The following is a 22,248-nucleotide window of genomic DNA, read 5'->3' as shown; positions in this document are numbered from 1 at the left end:
GGGCTGCCTCGGTCATCTTTTGAAACTGTAAGCTTTGGAGAGATCTGGGTGCACCGCCTTTAGACAGGCTGAGCAGTCTCCATCGCATGTGTGCCCCATCATAAACTGAGAGCTTAGTCAAAGAGGATGAAGGTCTCACCTTTATTGGGATACCTTTCTGTAGCAATCAAGTGGGAAGCACTGCTCTTCCTATCATTTCAGATTGATTATGTGCAAAAAACCATGAGGGTCAGTAGGACTAATTCTACTACCTGGTTCTAGACTGGTTTAGTCACCCACCTGAATTTACTTTGATTTATTTAATGCATGATATTGGTCCTAATTATTTCTAGGGCTGTCACTTTCTATTCAAACTGGTTGGAGGGGCGCCTGGGTGGCTCAGTTGGTTAAACCTCTCTGCCTTCAGCTCTGGTCATGATCTCAGGGTCCTGGGATCAAGCCCCACATTGGGCTGTCTCCTTTGTGGGGAGCCTGCTTCTCTCTTCTCTGTGCCTGCCTCTCTGCCTACTTGTGATCTCTCTCTCTGTCAAATAAATAAATAAAAACCTTTAAAAAAAAATAACTGGTTGGACATAAAGCATGAAGGGGGTGCCTGGGTGGCTCAGTGGGTTAAACCTCTGCCTTCAGCTCAGGTCATGATCCCAGGGTCCTGGGATCGAGCCCTGGCATCGGGCTCTCTGCTCGGCAGGGAGCCTGCTTCCCCCTCTCTCTCTGCCTGCCCCTCTGCCTACTTGTGATCTCTGTCTGTCAAATAAATAAATAAAATTTTTTAAAAAATAAAGCATGAAGTTTTGTTCCGTGCCTGGGGGGGAGGCAATGTGCTCTGTCCGCATCACAAAGAGAGGAAAAAGTGGGATAATTTAGAATGACAACAGTCAACCATGTCCCCCTAAAATCTTTGAGCAGTTTTCAAAATTAGGATATTTATCTCATTTTGACATTCTTTGAGGTCATAGATGGAATCAAATAACATCTCCAAGGCAGACTTCCCCAAACTAAAACACCATATTCTTTTAGGCTATGTTGGGAAGATTTTCGTGTTTAATAAAATATTGCTTCCCTGGGAGGATGAGGGATACTTTTCAGTTGCGGGTTCCATCATCTGCTACTTGTCAAAATAAACTGTTTATCTTCCAATTTAAGAGTCACCAGGTCTGCCATAGCTGTTGACAGAAGCTTCCTCTCTGGCAATCTTATCTGGTTTGACTATTGGATGGGAACAGCATGAGGTCTAAAATCAAAACAAGTCTCAGGTTTTAGTGAAACTTTTCAGGATACTCCCCAACTGCAATCAGAAGGAATCTCAGTCATCCTTTTGCTAGATTAAAGAGACTTGCAACTATATATTCCATTGGATTTGGAATTTAGATGAAATATATAATACTTTTTTAGTGGTGAGTCCAGAGTCTCTACAATTTCCCCTTTCTTTTCTTAGGAAATATAGCCTGGGATTTCTCGGTCAAAATCAGTACACGTATGTATATTTTAATTTTTGAATATATTGATTTTTAAATTTAATTTTATTTTTTCAGTGTTCTAAGATTCCAAAATCAGTGTATTTTTAATGAATCAAAATGATGCAAAATGGAATACTGAAACTTTTCTTTTTACTACTTACTTTATTATTTTCTTTTCTTGACTACTTACTTTCAAAGCAGTTCTATAATTTTAATTAGGTTCCTTTAAAACCCAATGGTTCCACATGTCAAAGTATTTCTAGGAGAGTAGTCCTGGTGAATGGTTTCTGAGAACCATGACAACAAATAAGTGAATAAACAAATAAAAGCATCCATTTTTATGTGAATGTAAGAAATCCAATGGTGGCAGCTGGAAATGAGCACTGCGTATCCTCTGAAACCCAAATGAAATAGAGAGATTGAGAACAATCTTTTGCTTTCTGATAGTTGAAGAAGAAGCCTGAATGACTCCCTGGTCCTCCCATCACCAGATTGGAAATTGCCAGACTCTCATGGGGGGTTGAGGGGAGGCCACAGCCAAGGACAGTGAGACCCTCCAGGACACTGACGGAATGGCACTCTGGTCTGCAGTCCTCAGTTCACACCAAAGGGCTTATAAAAGAACAACCCCCCAACACTTACTGCTCTTTCTTGTAAGATGTTTTTAAGGATGTTCATTTTCAGGGGCTTTGTGATTTGCCATTTATCAGAATGAGTTGAATCTTTTTTTTTTATGATTTTTTATTTATTTATCTATCTATTTATTTATTTTTTAAACATCGCAGACTTCCAGATCCCACACAAGCCCATTCAGTCTGAATGTCTGAGCAAGGAGTCGGGGCGACGTGTGTTACCAAGGGATCTTCTCAGGTCTGATGCAGTCAGTAGGGACTTGAGAACCCTGACATGGCATCCTTCCACACAGATCCCCCCCAAAAAGTCATCTCCAGGCCCAGTGCCAGCACCAGTATTCCTGCCTCTGGGCAGATAAGTTTCTTTTAATTTCCTGTATACTGTCATTCAGATAACTGATTGTGTTGCTCTTTTTGCTTTGATTCAGGTGAAACAAAAGGGGCAAATACGACTCCTTCTAGCAACAGTGTGGGAAGAAAAGGGTGGCCCTTTAGGTAGGAGAACTCCTGTCTTCGATTCTCCTTCTTCAAAGGTCTCATTTCCCCCTTGCTTCATTTTCCTCGCCAAATTATTTCTTTATTTATTTATGATTAATTTTTTTTTTAACCTTTTTGCCGCCTTTACCCATTTCTCTCTTCTCCCAACTGCCCATCTCTGGCAGCCACCAATCTGTTCTTTGTATCTATGAGCTTGAAGATGCCGCATATAAGAAAGGTCATGGGATTTTTGTCTTTTTCTGACTTATTTCACCCAGCGTAATGCCCTTGAGGCCCACCCATGTTGTCACAAATGACAAGAGTTCATCCTTTTTTATGATTGAATATTATATATATATTATATATACACATTATATACATATATATGTATATATGTATAATCTATTATGCATTATATATATCACTGAATATTATCTATCTATCTATCTCACAGTTTCTTTACCTGTTCTTCTATTGATGAACACCTAACTTGTTTCCACATTTTGGCCATTGTAAGTGATCCTATAGTGAGCATGGGTGGGGGGTGCAGATAATTTCTCAAGCTTGCGTGTTCGTTTTCTTCAGATAAATATTTCACAATGGAACGTCTGGATCATATAATATTTTCTAGTCTTAATTTTTTGAGGAAAATTTATTTTTAATCTCACCTTTGGTTTTATCACAGGTATTTTGTACATTGCCTTAAATCCTGTGTGGAACACAGTATGACAGAGATCAATAATAAGTACTATTCTAAATATGTGTCTAAGCCTTGATGATCCTTTCTTCACTTGAATTGGCTTGTTTGAATGTACTGTTTCTTATTTTAAAAATGTAATTTAGGGTAAAATCACAGCAGAGATCATAGCAAAACCTGGCTGACGGTGTGTTTTCTTTTTCCCTTTGTAGGGGTGCGAATGGAGTGGGGAGCATATCATCTGCTGTACTTCGTTTCCATAAAGACAAGGACATAGTCTTCTAAATTTATTCAGAATGAAATCAGCGTAGTAGAAACAGCAGTTACAGATGTGAAAGACAGCTTGATTCCTTGACAAAATCAGTCCTAGGGGGCAGGAATGGACCCTAGCCATGCCCCACTCTATACCCAACTATGTATGAAGACAAAGGTGGCCTCTAGAGCATCTTTTGAAAGCAAAACAAGCAACTGGTAAATCCAAGAAAATCATTTGCGGTCATGGTTTGCATGAGATGGAGCAAGTTTGCTTTTAATCCAAGCCCAGTATTTCTGGGTTATTAGGGTGTAGATTCCAGGCTTCTTGGCCTCACCACATTTATGACCTGCAGACACTAAGGCATAGAAGGCACCTTTGCAAACCAAGGGGCCACCTGAGTCACCCTAGAAAGAAAATAGATAGATACTTGGTGAGAAGCTGCTGAACTTTTCCTACCATCAATTACCCACTACTCAAAGGATTATTATGTGGATCCTTGGTTTCTCTGTGTCCTGAAGAGTGCCCTATATAGCCTCTTACTCAGTGTGGGTTGTCTCTGTCTCTGGCTAAGGCAATGATTCTATCCATCTGTCTGTCTGTGTCTCTATCCCTGTCTGGGACCATGTTTCTGTCCATCTGTGGGTTGGTCTGTCTGTCTCTCTCTATCCATATCCCTGTCTTAATCTAGGACCACATATATACATACACATGTATGTATGTGTATATATACATATACATAAAGTTCTACAGTCACTGATCATAAAGGTCATGGGATTTTTGTCTTTTTCTGATTTTTGATTTTTGCCTTTGACTGTAGAATAAAGTTCTACAGTCACTGATTATCAAAGATCGTATGTATGTATGTGTATATATACATATGTATATACATATATGCATAATAGATGTATATACATATAATGCATAATAGATTATACATATATACATATATATATGTATATGTATACATATATATATGTATACATATATATACATATATACATATATACATATATATGTATATATACATATATACACACATATGTATATATACACATACATACATACAATCTTTGATAATCAGTGACTGTAGAACTTTATTCAACAAGGAATGGGTAGATGCAAAGTTTAAAGGAATCTGCTGAAATGAAAGATTTCATTTTGGCACCCACGGATTTGAAATCAAGTTGCTACTGAGACAGGCGGAAAGGAGAAATGTATCATAGTAAATACATCAATGGCAGGGACTCTGTCTTATTTTTGTTTCCCCGTTTTTGCATTCTCCTGTGATTGAATATAATGCTCTGCACCTGTACAACACTTTGTAAATACTTGCCCCATGAAGGGATTCCTGAGGACTCAGAACTAAGCATGTAACTACAATTCTCTCAAAGAAAGTGACAGGGTGACAAGAGGGGGCTTTCTGATCTGAAGAACCGTCTTTGCCTCTGCGGCCACTCGCATCACCAACCGCAGCACTTCAGGCTCTGTTTGCCCTGGAAAGAGAGGTTGAGGAGGACGACAGTCTTGGGGCACTACAGATACTTGGGGTCTCTGAAAGCATCATGGCCTCCCCTCAAGAAGACTTCATACAGTATGATGTCAATAGTGCATTTTAGTTTCTTAAAAATTAGTAATCCAGCTGTGCTACGTGTCACTTTTAACCACGAACACACACAGACACACACACACACACACACACACACACACAATTTATTTTAATTTTCTTTTTTTTACAGCTTCAGGAAACAGGAGATTCTGAGAAGTATGATCCCTGTTCCATTTAGTCAGTCTGTCAACATTATTTAAGAAACACCATCTATATATTTGAGCTTCTTGAATTTGAGTGTTCTGACACCTCTCTATTGATTACCTACAATGGTGGATTTCGGGGGACGGGAAGGTGTAGAAGGGACGTTATCTTTTAGTCACCACTAGTGACCTCCGAGTTGGTAGGCTTTCTAAGGACAGAAAGAGCCCTTGGAAGAAGACTGTAAAAGTTAACAGATGTAGTATATCATCCTGATTCACAGATCTTTAACGAGTGCTTATGTGTTGGTGATGTTCTTATGACTCATTCACATTGGTAGATGAGAAAGAACAGAGAACTTAGTGCAGGAATGGAGAGGAACTCTCTGAAGTCCTGATTTCTGCTTTCCATACCTCTTGTCTGTGCTAGGGAGCACGTGGAGTCTGAACTGCAGGCAACACAGGGTTTGAGATGCCTGGTTGATCGATGGGCTCTTACCTGGCAGGAATCCTTCTGGCCCCTGGCATCTCCTGCACATATCATGTCTTCAGTTATAATAGGGTTGTGGTTGTAATAACTTGGACTGTTGCAAAGTTTTCGATTTATGACCGTAACGGTGACTTCGTGCAGGGTGTCTGAGTTCCTTAACAAGTGTGGGTCAGTGGCTCCCCAGCCAGTAACCTGGCATTTTGTTCCAGCTCTGATATCATTTTTGGAGCTTGGGTGGAGCAGCTGGACATGTTTGTCAAGGGTTGCAGCCGTGTGAAGCTGACAGATTGAAAAGAGCATAAATTATTACATTCGTCCCCAGTAGTATTCTGCTATTAGTCTGAGCAATGTATGTGTGGTCCCTCTGGTCTAGGAAGGCATCCCTCTTCTTGAATCTACTTTGGTGGTAGCCTGCATTTATATTTGTGGTTGTTGCTTTTCCGAAATACTCTCCAATCCCTGTAGAGCTCAATGATGATCGGGGAGGGAGCTTAGACAAAGCAGGAATTTTGCCCAGTCTTAAGCAAACTGGCCTTTGCTCTGCATTGGATGGTTTTCTGCAGAATAACATCCATGGGTCATGACTTTGAGGGCTGGGCTGTTTCCTGCTGGATAAGACCCTTGAGTATGGTCTAGACTAAGTTTGGACTAGACTAAGTATGGTCTAGACTAAGTTATAACTCACTTATGTGTCCCTGAATTCACTTGGTTGGCTTGGCTGTATAAAGGACTTGAATTTTTCATTTGCTAATGATAAAAGCATTTGGGGAAAAAAGCTTTCAATGGGGATCATTGGGCTTGTTGAGATGTTCTGCCTCCCACATATGTGAGCATCAGGGTTGTTTTCCTTTGTTTAAACAGACCTGATGCAGTTGTGATAAGTTTCCTTCAAGGCAGTACATGAAGTAAAAGGGGCCCTTATAGAATGTGTCACATTTACCTCAAATATGGGGATGGTGCTAACAAAATGCTTTTATGTAGATGAAACATAATGTAGTTCATAACAGCTGAACTATGGGGTATAAGGATGTTAGAGAAATTGAAGGAAAGCAACACTACATACCTTAATCAGCATAATATCATTTAATTTACGATATGATCTGATTCTTGAGAATGGTATGAATTTTTCAATCTCAAATATTTGTTTGGAGGCCTCATTCTTTGAGAGAGAGTGTGCTCCTAAAATCACTTTGAAAAGCTGGACTTTTTCTTGCCTAAAAAAAAGCAAAGAGAATAGAGGGAACAGAAAGAGTCCCGAGGACCCCAGTAGGAAGTACAAATGGTGCAGAGCATATAGAAACAAGGACCATCTCCAAGGCAACCTGTTTGGATTAAGTGGAGTAACGGAGGTCTTAGTGGACCCAAGCATGAAAGGACGATACCAAGGGCTAAAAGACCTGCTCTCAGACACCCCACCTGAATTCCCTAGTATTGCAAAAGAATATCAGAACTTATATCCTGCTATGGTGAAAAGGAGTGAAATTCTAATTGAGATCAAGTTTACAACAAAATTATGTTAATTTATGTAAAAAGAAATTACATTTCTCCAGCTGTGGGTTGAGATGTATACTCACCTTTGTTAATTTTTTTAATTTTGGTAGGATATACATAACATAAAATTTATAATTTAAAACATTTTTAAGTGTACAATTTTGAGGCATTAAACTCATTTATGTTTGATTTATCACCACCATCAGTCTCCAGAGCTCTTTCATCTTCCCAATGTTAAGTGTTTTAATAACTAAAAGGTAAAGACTCAACTCAGCATTTGCTAATCTGGTATATCTAGACCTCACCTCAGGGCAATATGGAGAATAAGATCTATTATGTGGCTGTCAGATACGCCATGTTCTGTCCTGTCAATTAGAAAGATAATCTGGACAAGAAAGGAAAACTTGCCTCAAGGTGAAAAATCATGGCTGATTTGAAGTAAAGACACTGTAGGGTTAGTTGCCATTGATAACTCCATTGTGAAGACTTACAGGATAGAAAGAGGTGAGTCAGATAAAGAAACAACTGTTGTTTTGTTTTGTTTTGCTTATCCCTGGTCATATAGAGCTCCAGTACCAGTATATCAATCATACCAAAATTGGTTTGATTTCCTGCATGTCGAACAAAACTGCATTTATATCTAGTTATGCAAATAGAAGGATTCTTTTTTTTTGAGATCTTGACAACACCTTGGGGTGTTTGACAGACTATAAAAAAAGTCCCATTTTAATGTGCGCCTTGAGGAAGCTGCTTCAAATCCTTTAGAGAGCAAGGAAGATTCTAGAAAGACTTACACTTGTTAACATATAACTATCTCGTTGTCACTTGAAAGACAGATCAAGACAGATTACAATAAAAACATCCACACTCACATAAGTCAGACGGAGAAAAATAAATACTGTAGGATTTCACTTATATGTGGAATCTAAAAAACAAAACAAATGAACAAACAAACAGAAACAGATTCATGGACCTATAGAACAAAGTGGTGGTTGCCAAAGGGGAGTGGTGGGCAGATGGTCAAAACAGGAAGGGAATTAAGAGGCACAAGCTTTCAGTCATAACATAACTCAAGGGGATGAAAAATACAGCACAAGGAATTTAGTCAATAATGTTGCAATAACTTCCATATCAGATGGTAAGTACACTTATCATTCTGAGCATTTCATGATGTGCATAATTGCCAAATCACTATGTTGTACATCTGAGACTCATATAATACTGTATGTCAACTATACTTCAGTTAAAAATAAAAACACATACTCCCACATACAGATTCATAAAGATTAATAAGAATTAAAAGGCACAGAAACATACAGAAAAAGGAAGAAAGTATTATTTCAGGTTTGAAGCAGGAGCTCAGGACTATGATGGGGTGGGTTTGCCTCTGGCAGGACTGTGACTGCCAGCAATGACCACTCTTTGGTTTCTACCAAAAGAGTTTATTTTGGTTTATTTGGGGAATTTCAGCTCTATTTGTTGAAAAGTTTGCATATTGCAAAATCAGGATGGGGATGAAATTTCTCAAAGGATGTGGATCAGATTTCCTAGGATTGATTCAAACTCAAATTCAACATACTCATTAAACCCAAACTGTGGACGGGAGGGAGGGTAGAGGATGATAGCAAATCCCCAGGACTACTGCTTTAACAGAAAATATGGAAACATGCACAAATAACAAACAAAGGGAGGCTGTAGGGTACACATGCAGGTGGGAAAGATGAATTTTGATTAGGGGATAGATGCTGAGAGCATTTCTGGTTTTCCTCATCTTTTTACTAATGTCCTTGATTAGTTAATGCCTTGGAAATATTTTGGTTATTTTTGTCTCCACTGGGACATGTTAATACCGAGCACAACACAGGCAGACCATGAATGCTTTCTGACCTTCCATTTCCTGATACGCTTCAGCTAGAATCTGCAATACGATGGTCAATTTTTCTTCCCACTGGTTACCTGGAATTACTTGAGCTGAGTTCTAGGATGCCACCTCCTTAGGTAAATCCAGGTTTAAACTCACAGAGATATAATAATCCCTGTGTTTTTCACTTGTTTATTGTAGGGCTTCTCCACAGGAGGCCTTTGCTGCAGAATTGTCTGGAGAATGACTTAACCTGGAAGAGAACTACATGCAGAGCCTGAACCAAAGTGTTGCTCACAGTAATCCTTTTCTGTCTGTTGAAACCTCATTTCCATTGGGCCTCAAAAGAGCCTTTCTCAGTGTTGTTCAAGCTGATGCCCTATGTAGTCCTCATTGGTGGAAAAATTCTTTGGCCATAGGTGACACACAGGATAAGGAGGGCAACAGGGACTCAAACACAGCTTTTGTGATTCCAAGTCCAGTGTTCCTTTCCATGACACTCTGGAAGCCCCATGCCAAGCCCCTTCAGGCCCCTTATTTCTTCTGCCATTTTGCCCCTGCACTGAGCTGTATTTCGGCTTAGACCCGCCCCCTCCAGGGCTGACAAAGACAGGGACCTGACTCCCTGGAGGTCTCTTTAGTCTGACAGGAGGGAGGCTGTCCCAGAGGGGCTGTTACAGTCCCATCCTGGGCACACCCATATCATCAGACATGTGCCTCAGTGACTACCACGGGATGTACAGATAATAACATGATGACATGAACTAACGCTTAGTACGTTATTGGGCTGCACCAGGTTTTGTCCTAGGCATCTTACATAGTGTCCCTCATTTATACCTCACAACAGTCCTGTGAAGGAGATATTAGGATTACCCCACTTTGCAGATGAGAAGACTGAGGCTCAGGTAAATGACCAAACTTGAGGAAGCCCCACAGGTATTAAGGGGAGGCTCCAGGATGCAAATGTAGGAGGATGGAAGCTCTGCTGGTTTGAGCCCTGGAGCCTGAATCTACACCATTCTACTCTGGATGCCCGGGGGCTGTCTGAGATGGGGAGAGGCCATGTGGAAGGGGCTGGGGAAGAGGGAAGGGCTCATCTAATTATAGCCCAGACAGGTGAGAGGAGGGGGTACTCAGTGAGGGGGGAAGTTCAGGAAGACAATGAAAAAGGGTTAGTGAGAGTTCTGCTTCTGATAAACTGAAACGCTGAAAATAAGATTCGACAAGCTTTTTTACCGGTTTCCTTTTATACTTGGCAAAGCAACCAAAAGAGGGGAACAAGAGGCACAGTAAGGAGCTGCATGGATGGTTGGGTAGTGAGAAGGGGGCACCCCAGATCTGGCCTCCTTTACCATTTTGCTGAGAGCAGAGGCTGGAGTTAGTAAGCTATTCCCCCAGGATACTTGGGAGTACATTTGTGGGAAGCCACCATTAAACTATTTCATAAATATTTTGGATTTCATAAAGCTTAATATTTTTCCAAGCACCAATCCGCCTACATTTTTACACCCAAGTGTCCTGGAGAGGAAATTTGATCCACATCTTCTGGAGTTCTTTGAACTCTGGCCATTTAAAATGGTATTTAGCAAGAGTTGGTTTTTCCTTTCCCTTTCTTTCTTTCTTCCTATCTTTCTTTCTTTCTCTTTTTCTCTCTCTTGATCCCGTCCTTCTTCCCTCTCTTTCTTTCTTTCATTCATTCATTCCAAGATTTCTTTTTCCCAATTTGTCAGTTTGAGGACCCACTCCTCTTGAGTCAAGTTCACTTGACAAAATTTTAAATTCAAATGAATAATATTATTTACTTTTGGATAGCACTATATGGCTTATGAAGGACTTCGAACTCTGTGTTTTTGGCTTGGGGGAAAAAAAAGGAAAGTCTTCCAATTTATTTCCTTCTTTCTATTTAGGCTTTCTTGAGCATTTATAAGTCAAGGTCTGTGTCTGGGGAGCATAGAATCCACTTGAATGTATGCCATAAGGATATCTGAAAATGTGCATATTTTGAATTGAATGAACATTTCTTGATAGTCACCCTCTGCTTCTCTAGTCCCCAGGAGACAAGTACTCTGAGAAAGTTAGAGGTGATGGTGACGTGGGGGTGATTTCTATGGCAGCTAACACCCCATTTGAATGAAGTAGCTTTATTAAACTGGAAATCAGTAGCCTGCTATTTAGAAACAAAACAGAAGTTCTCACTTTGTGCAGGACTCAAAATTTCTAAATTTGTGATTCGTCTTATTAAAATGGAGGCGATAGACATGGAGAAGCAAGTCAATTCAGTTGTTCCATAGCCTGGAGAGCAAACCATGATGGTTAAGATATCTTAAGTGAAGTGTTATAATGTTTGTAAGAAAAGAAGGCCCCATCTCTTCTTGGCTTATTCAGGCAAGAGACAGAAGAAAGAAACATAGAGACAGAAACAACAAAAATAAAACAAAAACCAAACCCTCCCAAAACCAACAGGTAAACAAAGCAACAAAAAACACCAAATTGGTTTTCTATGGCTTTTCCTTTTGTAAAAGTTGCAGCATCCCAAGAAGAGCTTGGGACTTTTTTAGCTGAAGTAAGAGAATCATAGACTGAAAGGTGCTTTGAGAAAAGCTATTATTCTAAGTATCTCAGAAAAATAGCTCTTTCTTTCCTCATAGAAATCATCTATAACTTTTTTTCCCCCCTATCTTTTTCTGCCAGGGAAGTTTGTTGCCTCCTTAGGGCTGTGGGTTGGGATTCCCAAACTGTGTGCCTCAGGCCTCTGGGGAGGGAGGCAGGGCAGAGGAGTTACCATAAGGGGTCTAAAAATCCATTAACAAAGCAGGTTTCTCGCACATATAGCAATAAAGGCTGCAACTTATTTGTGTTTACTATGTGCTAAGCATACTAAAATATCTAAATAGACACTATTTAATCCTCCAAACCCCATGAAGCAGGTGTGACTATTATTATTCTCCTTTCATAAAATGGGAAAGGGGAGATGCAAACCCAGGCTGTCTCACAAGGTCCAGAAGGCTGCTCCTCCACTTACTACGGTTGCTGCCTTCCCTGGCCTTCCACAGAGGACTTGGAACTGTCCAATGGCCCAGCTTTCCCTGACTAGGAAAACCCAAGGCAGAAAATATGGGTGGGCAAGAAGGTAAGTCAACTCCACCAGCTGGTCTGTGATCACAGAAGCTAGGGTAGATGAAAGTCCTGCCATTCACCACAGTGTGGACAAACTTAAGAGGATGATGTGTCAGGAGAAATAAGCCAGAGAAAGACAAATACCATATGATTTCACTTACATGTGGAATCTAAAAAACAAACCAAAAACCCCTAATAAACAGAAAAAAAATTTAAAAAGAGAGAAACAGACTCACAAAAATGGAGAATGAACTGGTGGTTGCCAGAGGGGAGGGTTGGGGGGATGGGCAAAACGGGCAAATGATGAAGAGGTACAAACTTCTAATTATGAAATATCTAAGTCACAGGGCGGAAACCTACAGCACAGGGAATCAAGTCAATAATATTATAATGTCCTCCATCATGGTGAGCCTATCATAATGTGCATAATTGTTATCACTATGTTGTACACCTGAAACTAATTTAATTGTATATGTTAACTTTATTTCAGTTAAAAGAATCTACATATATATGATTGAACCGTTATTCATACCCTTTCATATTACATCTGTATTCATCAAACATGACTGTGCTCCTTAAACTTAGAATGTTAAAAAAAAAATTCTCTCCCGGGAGAGGCGAGCTTCTCTTCCAGCCGGTGGAGTTCGAACACACAAGGTCAGAGCAGGTACTCACCGGGTGCGGCAGTGGGACGCGGACAGCACCCACTGGGGGTGGATCAGCACGCCTCCACAGAGGTGGTGGCCGCGGTACTGGATGGAGGCCATGAATGGCCGGGAATGTGGAGACACTTCTCGCCCTCCAATAATCTCCATGCCAAAACCTGCAGGAGAAAACCCGAAGATTTAATATGAAAGACCCAAGCAGATTATGTCATGTAATTCTTCTTCTGACAGTCATTATATCATTTCCAAGTTAAAAAACCACCCTACAATCACCTATAATAGCTATAATAATTTTACCAATAAATACATGTAGAGTACACTTAATAATATGTAATATTACATATAATATGTAATATATAATTTAATAATAATATAAAATAGCATAATAAGTATAATAATTTACAATACAGTTTCGAGGGATAGACATGGTGGGGGAAAATTCTCATTTCTAAGTAACAACACAATCACTAGAAATTCATCTGATGCCCAAATGTGGTAAATCTAGAAGATACTTACACTCTGGAGTCACATAAGCCCCAGCTACCAGGAAAAACAGAGAAAAAGAAGAAACCTTCACCATGTTAATGGCTTTGATTGAAGAAGCCCAGATGAACTTTTCTGACGGTATTGGTGAAGGAAGACAATTCTGAAGACTGAGCTTTGACCTTGAAACTTTTATCTTTCTCACCACAAGTGTTTTAGACGGCAGTGGCGGAACTTGAATCTTGGTTTTTCACACTTATGTTTGAAAGTGTTAATCCATTTGAGAAGATCAGATCTATGCTTTGAGCGCTTTTTTGATGTATATGAGACAAAGAACTCATTTCAGGAGTGAGCTCTCTTCAATATCTGTATGAGCACTCATGTTATACATGGTGAAAGAATAAAAAATATCTAAGCCATAAGAACCTAATGAAGTTGCAGACAGGATCCAAAGATGTTCACTGCTCTATAGCAATACTTACTATTTTTCCTGGCAGAAAGGGTGCCTAGCATATTGAGTTTCCCTCAATTTGGACATAGATTTATTATGTGGAGAAACATGGAATTTCGCACAGATCGCGGTTGCATTGCTCTAAGGCTTAGCTAAAGCCTGAACATCATCCAGAAAAACCCATATGTTTTGTAGCAAACTTATTCCTAGTCATACCATTTACTCTAAATTTGACCAGATTCAGGCTAATTTTAGTTACATTTTTGGGAAATTTCATAATGTATTTGAGAGGAACATGGGTAACATATTTTTAATTCCGAGTGTCTCCTTTACTCATTTTTTAATGGAAAATAATCATGTGATTATCCAGGGCCTTGATAATAATATCTTTTAAAAATGAAAGATTGCATTTCGTCATTCTCCTCAGGAACAGATGATAAATGTATTGCCAGGCTTTCTATGGTACTTTCTCCTTCATGATCAGACTTAAGATTCTACAAGATTCTGTTTGTGTTTGTTGCTGATCAATGGTACAAATTTTATAAAATGAGTACAGGGGTGCCTGGATGGCTCAGTGGGTTAAGCTGCTGCCTTCGGCTCAGGTCATGATCTCAGGGTCCTGGGATCGAGTCCCGTATCGGGCTCTCTGCTCAGCAGGGAGCCTGCTTCCCTCTCTCTCTCTCTCTGCCTGCCTCTCCAACTACTTGTGATTTCTCTCTGTCAAATAAATAAATAAAATCTTTAAAAAAAAAAAAAAATAAAATGAGTACAAATATCTGGCACTGGAACCTCAATCCAGAACTACTAACCAAAATTTAATTGAATAAATTGAATTCACAGGCCTTATTTTCTTTTTTCTAAGATATATGCATCTTATCCTCCATTTTTTTTATAAAGAAGAATTGAAATCCAGAGCTATCATGCTTGGCAGATTGCAAGAAAATCCTACCAAATTGTTGTTTTTTAGCATAAGACAATAGGAATAATAATAAACAATATTATAATTGTGTATGATTTATTATGATTTAATTATATATGTGAAGTGTCTTAAATTATTTCTAGACTCTCTTTACATGATCATTTATATAATTTCATGTTTTCTTATGTCTGTGAGGAAGGCAGTTCAACTACTATACTTAGGTTACAACTGAAGAAAGAGCTCAGGGGTGCTAAAACTAAAGTTTCCCCAGCGTGTAACCGGGACCAAATTATTTGCCTGACCTGGAATAACGTGTATGTTAATAAACATGTCGCCAGAGCACAGAATTTGAAAAATAATCCTGTTTTCGCTTTACAAGAACACAGCAATAGTAAAGTTCTTCTGGGTGTTAAATAAGTAGAATTAACAACAAAATAAATGCAGAGCAGTGACTTCCTGTTGCAGAGTCCCAGTGGGTGAGACAAGGAGGAGCCGGATTAAGAAAAGCCACAAACTTCATAAACGAAACTTGTTAGTTCCAGCCCAATGTCCTTATGAATTTTCAAGCCATCTTTGTCACTGCTCATGTGCCTTAGGTAGATGCCACCTCAGCCACTTTCCTAAGCTGGGAAGTGGACCTGGTGATGCCAATTCCCTACTATATCCCCGTGATGGTGGGGACACGGGGGAAAATCACGTGTGACATACTGAAGTGTTCTGAACCTTGAGGAGGAAATGGATTGTGTAGGAGACAAAGCTTCACTTCTGAAGGGATCGGGAGGCATGGTTAAAAACATCTCTCAGCTGCTTATTTCTGTGTAGTGAGGACTAATATCCAGTAGCTTTTTACAAATTGCTAAGCATTTTCCACTGAATTTCCAGGGAGGTGGCCATCAGTCCGGTTTTGTGGACAAAGACTGGCTAGAGATTACCGAGCTAGCAGGTGGCAGGGTCAGTTCTTCAACCCTTAGGTGCTGACCCCAGGCTCCTCGTTGCTTCTCACCTGACCACATGTCTCCCCTGCTTCGAGAAGTCCCTGGGGTTTAGATGTGCTAAGAGACAAACTGGCGCTGCAGAGGGGGAAAAGGGTTTAGCCATATACGCCGCAATTAGACATGGGTGAGATTTAGTTCAATTGGGAGGACAGTGTCATAACTCTTTCTTGTAGCCGACCTGGAAAATTCTGAAAATCAATCTGGTTTATAGTAATGAGTTATTTGCTTTTGGCTTCAGACCGATGCACCAGTTAATAGTATCATTTGTTATTACATTCAGAATCCTGGATTTGAGAAGAGTGAGCTGTGTAACATGATGAGCTCGGTGATCCAATTTATTTCTGGGTGTTGGTTTTGTTCTGTTGAGTCTGCTGTGGGGAGAGCCGTGTTTGCTTTGGATGGTTTTTGCAGCAGCTGTGCTGGGCCGAGCGAGGGTGAGGAGGTGCTCCTCGCTGGACCGGCTTCCCGAATCAAGGACCTTGCAGTCCACCCTTGCTGCGTGGCGCTCAGCGGTCCTCATTAGCCGCTCTTAGAGATGCTGTTTCTGAGCACAGTGTTTTTGTTTTCTTTCATCCCTCCCCTCTCTTTTGATCCTCCAATGTTTTGAGAGACCTTTATAGATCTGCCCAAAGACCATGTGTGGTTCTCGCCGTTGGGCTGCTTTCTTTCCCAGACTAGACACCTGCTTCTTCACTTTCATTAGCCGTGCCCTCGAAAGACAGGTCACTCAGAACACGGCCCCAGAACTATCTCTGTCCGTGACCTATTCATTACCCACCAGGGGCAAGCTAAGGACAGAAACTGGGTATCAGTTTAAAAGCAGTTACAGCCATTTATCAGGGTTCCATGCTAATTTATTTTAGTTAATGAAATGCTATTTATTATCTATTCGGTGTAATAAAATAGGGCATATAGTCTTGATGCCTTTTATAAAATTTAAGTTGTCTATTTACTTGTGTTGCATTGTGTAAAAGTACCAGTCCACCAAGGACTACCACGGAAACCAAACAAATTAGCAACAACAACAAAAACCCAAACACACCTGGTCCTCGCCGCAGGTAGTTTGACCAGGGCTCTGTAGACACAGCTGCAAAGCAGATCTGTTTCAAGCTCTTTCCTTCTCTTCCCTTTTAGCCTCCTTTGAAAAAATTTCCCAACACCAAGATGTCCAGGACTCCCCTAACTGTCCCATCCTCCTCAGCCCCGGGCACGTGAGATTAGGATTTGGCAGAATTCCCCTGGGTCCTTCCTTTATGACCCGCCACGCTGCCATTCTTGACCTGTCAAGTAATGGTTTCACTCACTTGATAAATGCTAACCGATATGCTAACCGATATGGTGGAACTATGGCAGTTTTAAAAATTGGCTGGGAATGGCTATTGGGATGCCATGTGGAGACATTGTGTCCAGAGGTCCCAAGAAAATAGGTGCCCAAATTCACATCATAGCCATGCTTCCCATGAGATTTCTTAACATGGACGAGCTTGAGAACAAACACTGAGGAACGCAAAGTACCCCTTGACTGGGACCTGGGCTGCTGCTTTGGCCTGAACCTCAAGGGCAGAGGTCTCTCCCTGGTCTCAATAGTCAATGGTCTCTCCTTGGCAGAGGAACTGGGTGAGATGGGTTGCCACATGTGCAGGTCTGCTGTTTCCTAAGCCGCTTAAATACTTCTGAGAACTATTCCCGGACCTCCCCGTCATGGAACAGTGGTAGGAATGAGAGTGAGTTGGAAGGAAATTTATCATATCTTCCTCCATCTTAACTTTTTTCATCAGAACTTATTTTACGTGTGAATCACCTTCCTCTCTTAAATATGAATATGTATCCTCCCCACCGCTGCTAAGTTAAGTAACAATAGTCCCTTCACCTCCTCCTCCCTTAATTCCGAGTCAGCTGTGACATAGCAGCAGCGGCGGAGAGAAGAGCAATGAGTAAGTACACGATGTCAACAGAAGGAGCAACCGCAGGAAAACAGCTCGAGAGCTGGCGAAGGGGGTTTCTGGTACTCCCCGAGCTGGCTGCCTGGTCAGACACTGTCCTTCTCTCAGCTGATTTTCCAGGATGCAAGCTGACATCTCTTCATTTCCTCTTCTTCTTCGAGGTGGCTTTGGATGTTCATTTTCACGGAGCTGAAATGCTATGGGAATGATGAGGAGAGTCCCACATGGGGTGGTCCCTGCGATGTCCTGGACTGATGCAGATCCAGAAAATCTTGTACTCACGCTGTCTGCAGCCTTTGTCCTAAAAGATTTACACATGTGAAAATCCTTTCACCAGGGATGCCTGCCAAAGGAAGGTTTGGAGCCCTGACCTCTCTTCCCAGCTCTAGGCCTGTGGGGACACTGGCCTTGCACAGAGGAACTGAGGCCTTTTGAGCCGGGTGTGGTTCTAGGGAGAAAACGGAGGTCAATATGTAGGTCAAGTCAAGGAAAGAACCAGGTGATAAAACCAGAAGAAAGGTAGAAGCAGGAAGGGAAGGAGAGGAAATAAATATTGTAGAGAAAGAAAGAAACAATCAATTGAGGATGAGAGCACATGTCCTTTTATATTTAAATACCTCAGATGTGTCCCAAGCCAAACAAAATCAGCTTTCTACAATAGAAACAGATCTTTTTTTTTTTTTTTTTTTTGAAAACAGATCTTTAAAAAGGAATCATTTTATTCTATTGAAAGCAAGTCAGTTGTTTGCACTAATCAGAAGGGTTTCATAAAATAAAGTCACGGGAGGCAAAATAGTAGGTATTTCAAAGGGAATGATTTGATTTGTTTATGAGGCTATGGCCAGCTGGAACTCAAAAAAATTCATTGTTTCATTTAGATGAGATCAAGTAGAAATTATCATGTAGCTCTAAGTATGATAGAAATACTCTTACCAATAACACGGAGGACATGGAGAGATGGAGAGGAGAAGGGAGTTGGGGGAAATTGGAGGGGGAGATGAACCATGAGAGACTATGGACTCTGAAAAAACAATCTGAGGGTTTTGGAGGGAAGAAGAGTGGAAGGTTGGCTGAGCCTGGTGGTGGGTACTATGGAGGGCACATATAGCATGGAGCACTGGGTATGGTGCATAAACAATGAATTCTGGTACACTGAAAAGAAATTTTAAAAAAGAGAGAGAAAAGATATACTCTTACCAAAAACTGATGATTGACCAAAACCACACATGAACATGTATACACACTTTAACATATCTCCATCCCTCCCACTCCCCAACACCGCTGAATCCCTATCCTACTCTTTTTCACAAATTCCAGGGGGATCAAAGATTGTCTATGAAAAAAATGAAATAATTATAAATCAAAGTGAAATGGCAATTTTTAAAAAAAGATGTATTTATTTATTTGAGAGAGAGAGCGTGAGCCTTCATGGTGGGGGGCAGAGGAAGAGAATCTGAAGCAGACTGCCTGATGAGCTCGAAGGGGTTGCTTAATCTCACAAACCCTGAAATCATGACCAGAGCCACCCAGGTGTTCCTGAAATGGTTAATTTAAAATACTGTTTGAGAGGGGAAGGCAGAAAGGAAACAATCAGTGTCAGAGCATATAAGATTTCATGACTTAATGTAAGACAAACAATACTATAGGTATACCCAAAGACTTTGACAAAACGTTTGTCATTTGTATTGAAAAACATTCCCCCCAACAGAGAATATCTTTAACATATGAAGTGGTCTTACAGAATGATCAAAAAAAAAAGAAAAGAGTAGCAATAAGTGGGCTCAACTGGCAAGCAAATCAATGTCAATACAAATAAAATAATATTTTAGTTGTTTCTTTGATAGGGACTTAAAATCCTGGTAATTATAAGATGAAAAATAAAGCCCGTTGCAAATTTTTTGCAAAGCTTAGGAAGTATAGGTTTGATATATTAAAAGCATAACAATGATACTGGGGCACCTGGGCGGCTCAGTGGGTTAAAGCCTCTGCCTTCGACTCAGGTGGTGATCTCAGGGTTCTGCTTCCCCCTCTTTGCCTGCCTCTCTGCTTACTTGGGATCTCTCTCTCTCTGTCAAATAAATAAATAAAATCTTTTAAAATGAATAAATAAATATCTTTTAAATAAAAATCTTTTAAATAAATAAATAGCAACTTGAATTTCTACATGTTCACTAGCTCATTCCTTCAATATTCATTTTTCCATCCATCTCTACATTAGTTGTGTGTGCAAGCAACAGACCTATCTATTCACCAAATATTTGTTTGCTCCTCAGTTCATCATTCCTTTTCTTTCTTTCAAAATCAATTTCTTACTCTCTCTTGTCACCCTGACAAATTGCTTTCCTTTCTCACTTTACTAGTGAAACACGTTTTCAGTGACTCTTGTCGACTTCTTTCAATCTTTTTTTTTTTTTTAAAGATTTTATTTATCAGAGAGAGAGAGGGAGAGAGAGCGAGCACAGGCAGACAGAATGGCAGGCAGAGGCAGAGGGAGAAACAGGCTCCCTGCCGAGCAAGGAGCCCCATGTGGGACTCGATCCCAGGACACCGGGATCATGACCTGAGCCGAAGGCAGCTGCTTAACCAACTGAGCCACCCAGGCGTCCCTTTTTTTTTTTTTTTTTTTAATTTACTCTGCTGACCAGCTTTTCTTGAAAGCATCCTCTGTCCCTGCTACACTGGTCTCTGACTCCTGGTACGTTATATGTATATTCTTCACCCCTTTGATCACTATTTGTCTCTTAACTGCCACTTCCTCTTCCTGTTCTTCAAATTCTCTCTAGAAGTCTCTCGGCTCTCTTCAGCCCAACCCTCCCCAAAGTGTGTACCACGTAGCACTAGTCACAGGTGTGATGATAGCAGTTGTCCTGAAGCAAAAAGGTTCTGTTGTCCAAGAAGTTTCAGGAATAAATAGGGAATTCAATGAAGGTAAATGTAGTTCTGTTCTCCAAGACTTCTTCAAGCCTTTAAATGCTAATAGGCATTGTTAATATCCAGCAGGCTCTCTGGAGCTAGAGTATGCTTAGTTTCTCAAATTTATTTTACCACAGAACATTCCTTTTTATAGAAAGCCTCTGGACACCTGAACTCCATACAACTCATGATGGAAGACAGTGAGTATCTTCAGTTTTCCATCATGACCTCTCTTCATAATATTACTCCACCAACAACTCTCCGGTAGCCTCTCCTACTGCCTTCTACATGTTGTACTTCCTAATCACTCTGGGTGGAAATACATTTTCCCTCTTCCAAAAGCAACAGGAAGCCTTAGAAATCGTGTTAACATCTTGCTTGATATTATTATGATATTTATCATAATTCAGCCTATTCATCCGATATCGTTAACTTCTTCAGAACTGTCTGTGCACTTTGCACCAGCAAGGAATGATTTCAGCTGCAAGTAGCAAAAAACCCAACCCACAGGCACATCAACAACAAGAAAATTCACTTTCTCATACAACAAGAAGCTCAGGGGTAGGACACCAGGGTTGATTAATTCAAGCCTCGACATTGCAATGAAGACTCAGGTGTTCATCCTCAGTCCTTGTGTTCTCTAACCTCATGACCCCAGGTGTCACATTTGGATACAAGATCAGAGGGAACAGAAAAGTCGATAGTGATTTCTGCAGGTATTTTAGGATGCTACATCTTTCTCAGAAACACATTGGCATCTCTCCTTCCCACATTCTGTCGGACAGAACAAGATCACATGCAGTAACTAGCAAGCGGAATGAGGTTTCCCATTTCACTCTGGACTGGCTTGGACACATCTGTGAAGCTGGGGTTTGGATCATCTTTGAGAAGGAATGGACCTGAGCAAAATAGGATTCTGTTAGCAAGGTGGGAATGAGAAGAAGTATATTTATATCTTACTATCGTGCTCTGCTCACCACAGAATAAAATGAACATTCTATGGAATTGCGAAGTGAGCAAAGGAACAGGTAGGTGGTTGTGCCAAATTATGTGTTTAGTCAAGATTTTGTAACTTGTTACCTGTCTACTACATTTCCTGATTTTTTGGGAGGAAGACTCAAAATTTACCTGAGAAGGAATATTCATAGGTGAATATTTATAGTTACTAACTCTATATTTGAAATATTAAAGCCTTTGTCCTCTCTATACTCTTTATATCAGGAACCAGGAATATAATAGAGCCATTTTGAGTAAATGTCTCCAAGGGAATTCACAGTGATAAAATCAAAATAACATAAAACAGATTCTAAATTAAGATTTTCATTGTTTTCATCAACAAAATTATAACTTTGGGAAGCTTCTTTTTCTTTTCCCTCATATTCAAGATAGCAACCATATCACATTGTAAGTGATTTGATGCCAATAGTTGAATCAGTCTGTATTTTAATTTAGTATTTCCTCCAGACATTCTTTGAACATGTGTCAACAGGAAAGAACATGTTTCAAAATCCACTTCTAATCATTTCTCCCTTAATAAAGTTTGAATGTGTCTTTAGTATCCCTGTGCTTTCTGAAACTTGCCAAAAAACGAATCAACAAAACAAAATAAAACAAGATAAAAACCCAGAATTATCAGAACTGGTCAAGACCAAATT

General features: G+C 40.2%; 1 protein-coding gene across 2 annotated transcripts; it reads right to left on the bottom strand.

The window, feature by feature from the left end:
• Positions 1 to 3,537: 3,537 nt before the first annotated feature.
• On the bottom strand, positions 3,538 to 13,577 carry GZMK (granzyme K). Of its 2 annotated transcripts, none has more exons than XM_004737887.3 (5): positions 13,406 to 13,572; positions 12,900 to 13,047; positions 6,819 to 6,969; positions 5,765 to 6,034; positions 3,538 to 3,923 (listed from the first exon to the last, which is right to left on the bottom strand). In XM_004737887.3, exons 1-5 carry the CDS (start codon positions 13,467 to 13,469, stop codon positions 3,750 to 3,752), a joined length of 807 nt encoding a protein of 268 aa, XP_004737944.1. In that variant the 5' UTR covers positions 13,470 to 13,572; the 3' UTR covers positions 3,538 to 3,749. The 2 variants fall into 2 exon arrangements, with proteins under 2 accessions (XP_004737944.1, XP_044935485.1); XM_045079550.1 differs by lacking the exon at positions 3,538 to 3,923 and adding an exon at positions 4,606 to 5,012 and having other exon boundaries at positions 13,406 to 13,577.
• Positions 13,578 to 22,248: the final 8,671 nt, after the last annotated feature.

This window comes from Mustela putorius, unplaced genomic scaffold (genome assembly GCF_011764305.1).
Source record: "Mustela putorius furo isolate JIRA1106 unplaced genomic scaffold, ASM1176430v1.1 tig00000407_pilon_pilon_pilon, whole genome shotgun sequence".
NCBI lineage: Eukaryota > Metazoa > Chordata > Mammalia > Carnivora > Mustelidae > Mustela > Mustela putorius.
The sequence above is the reverse complement of the archived record's forward strand: the minus strand, read 5'-3'. Positions and strand labels throughout refer to the sequence as shown.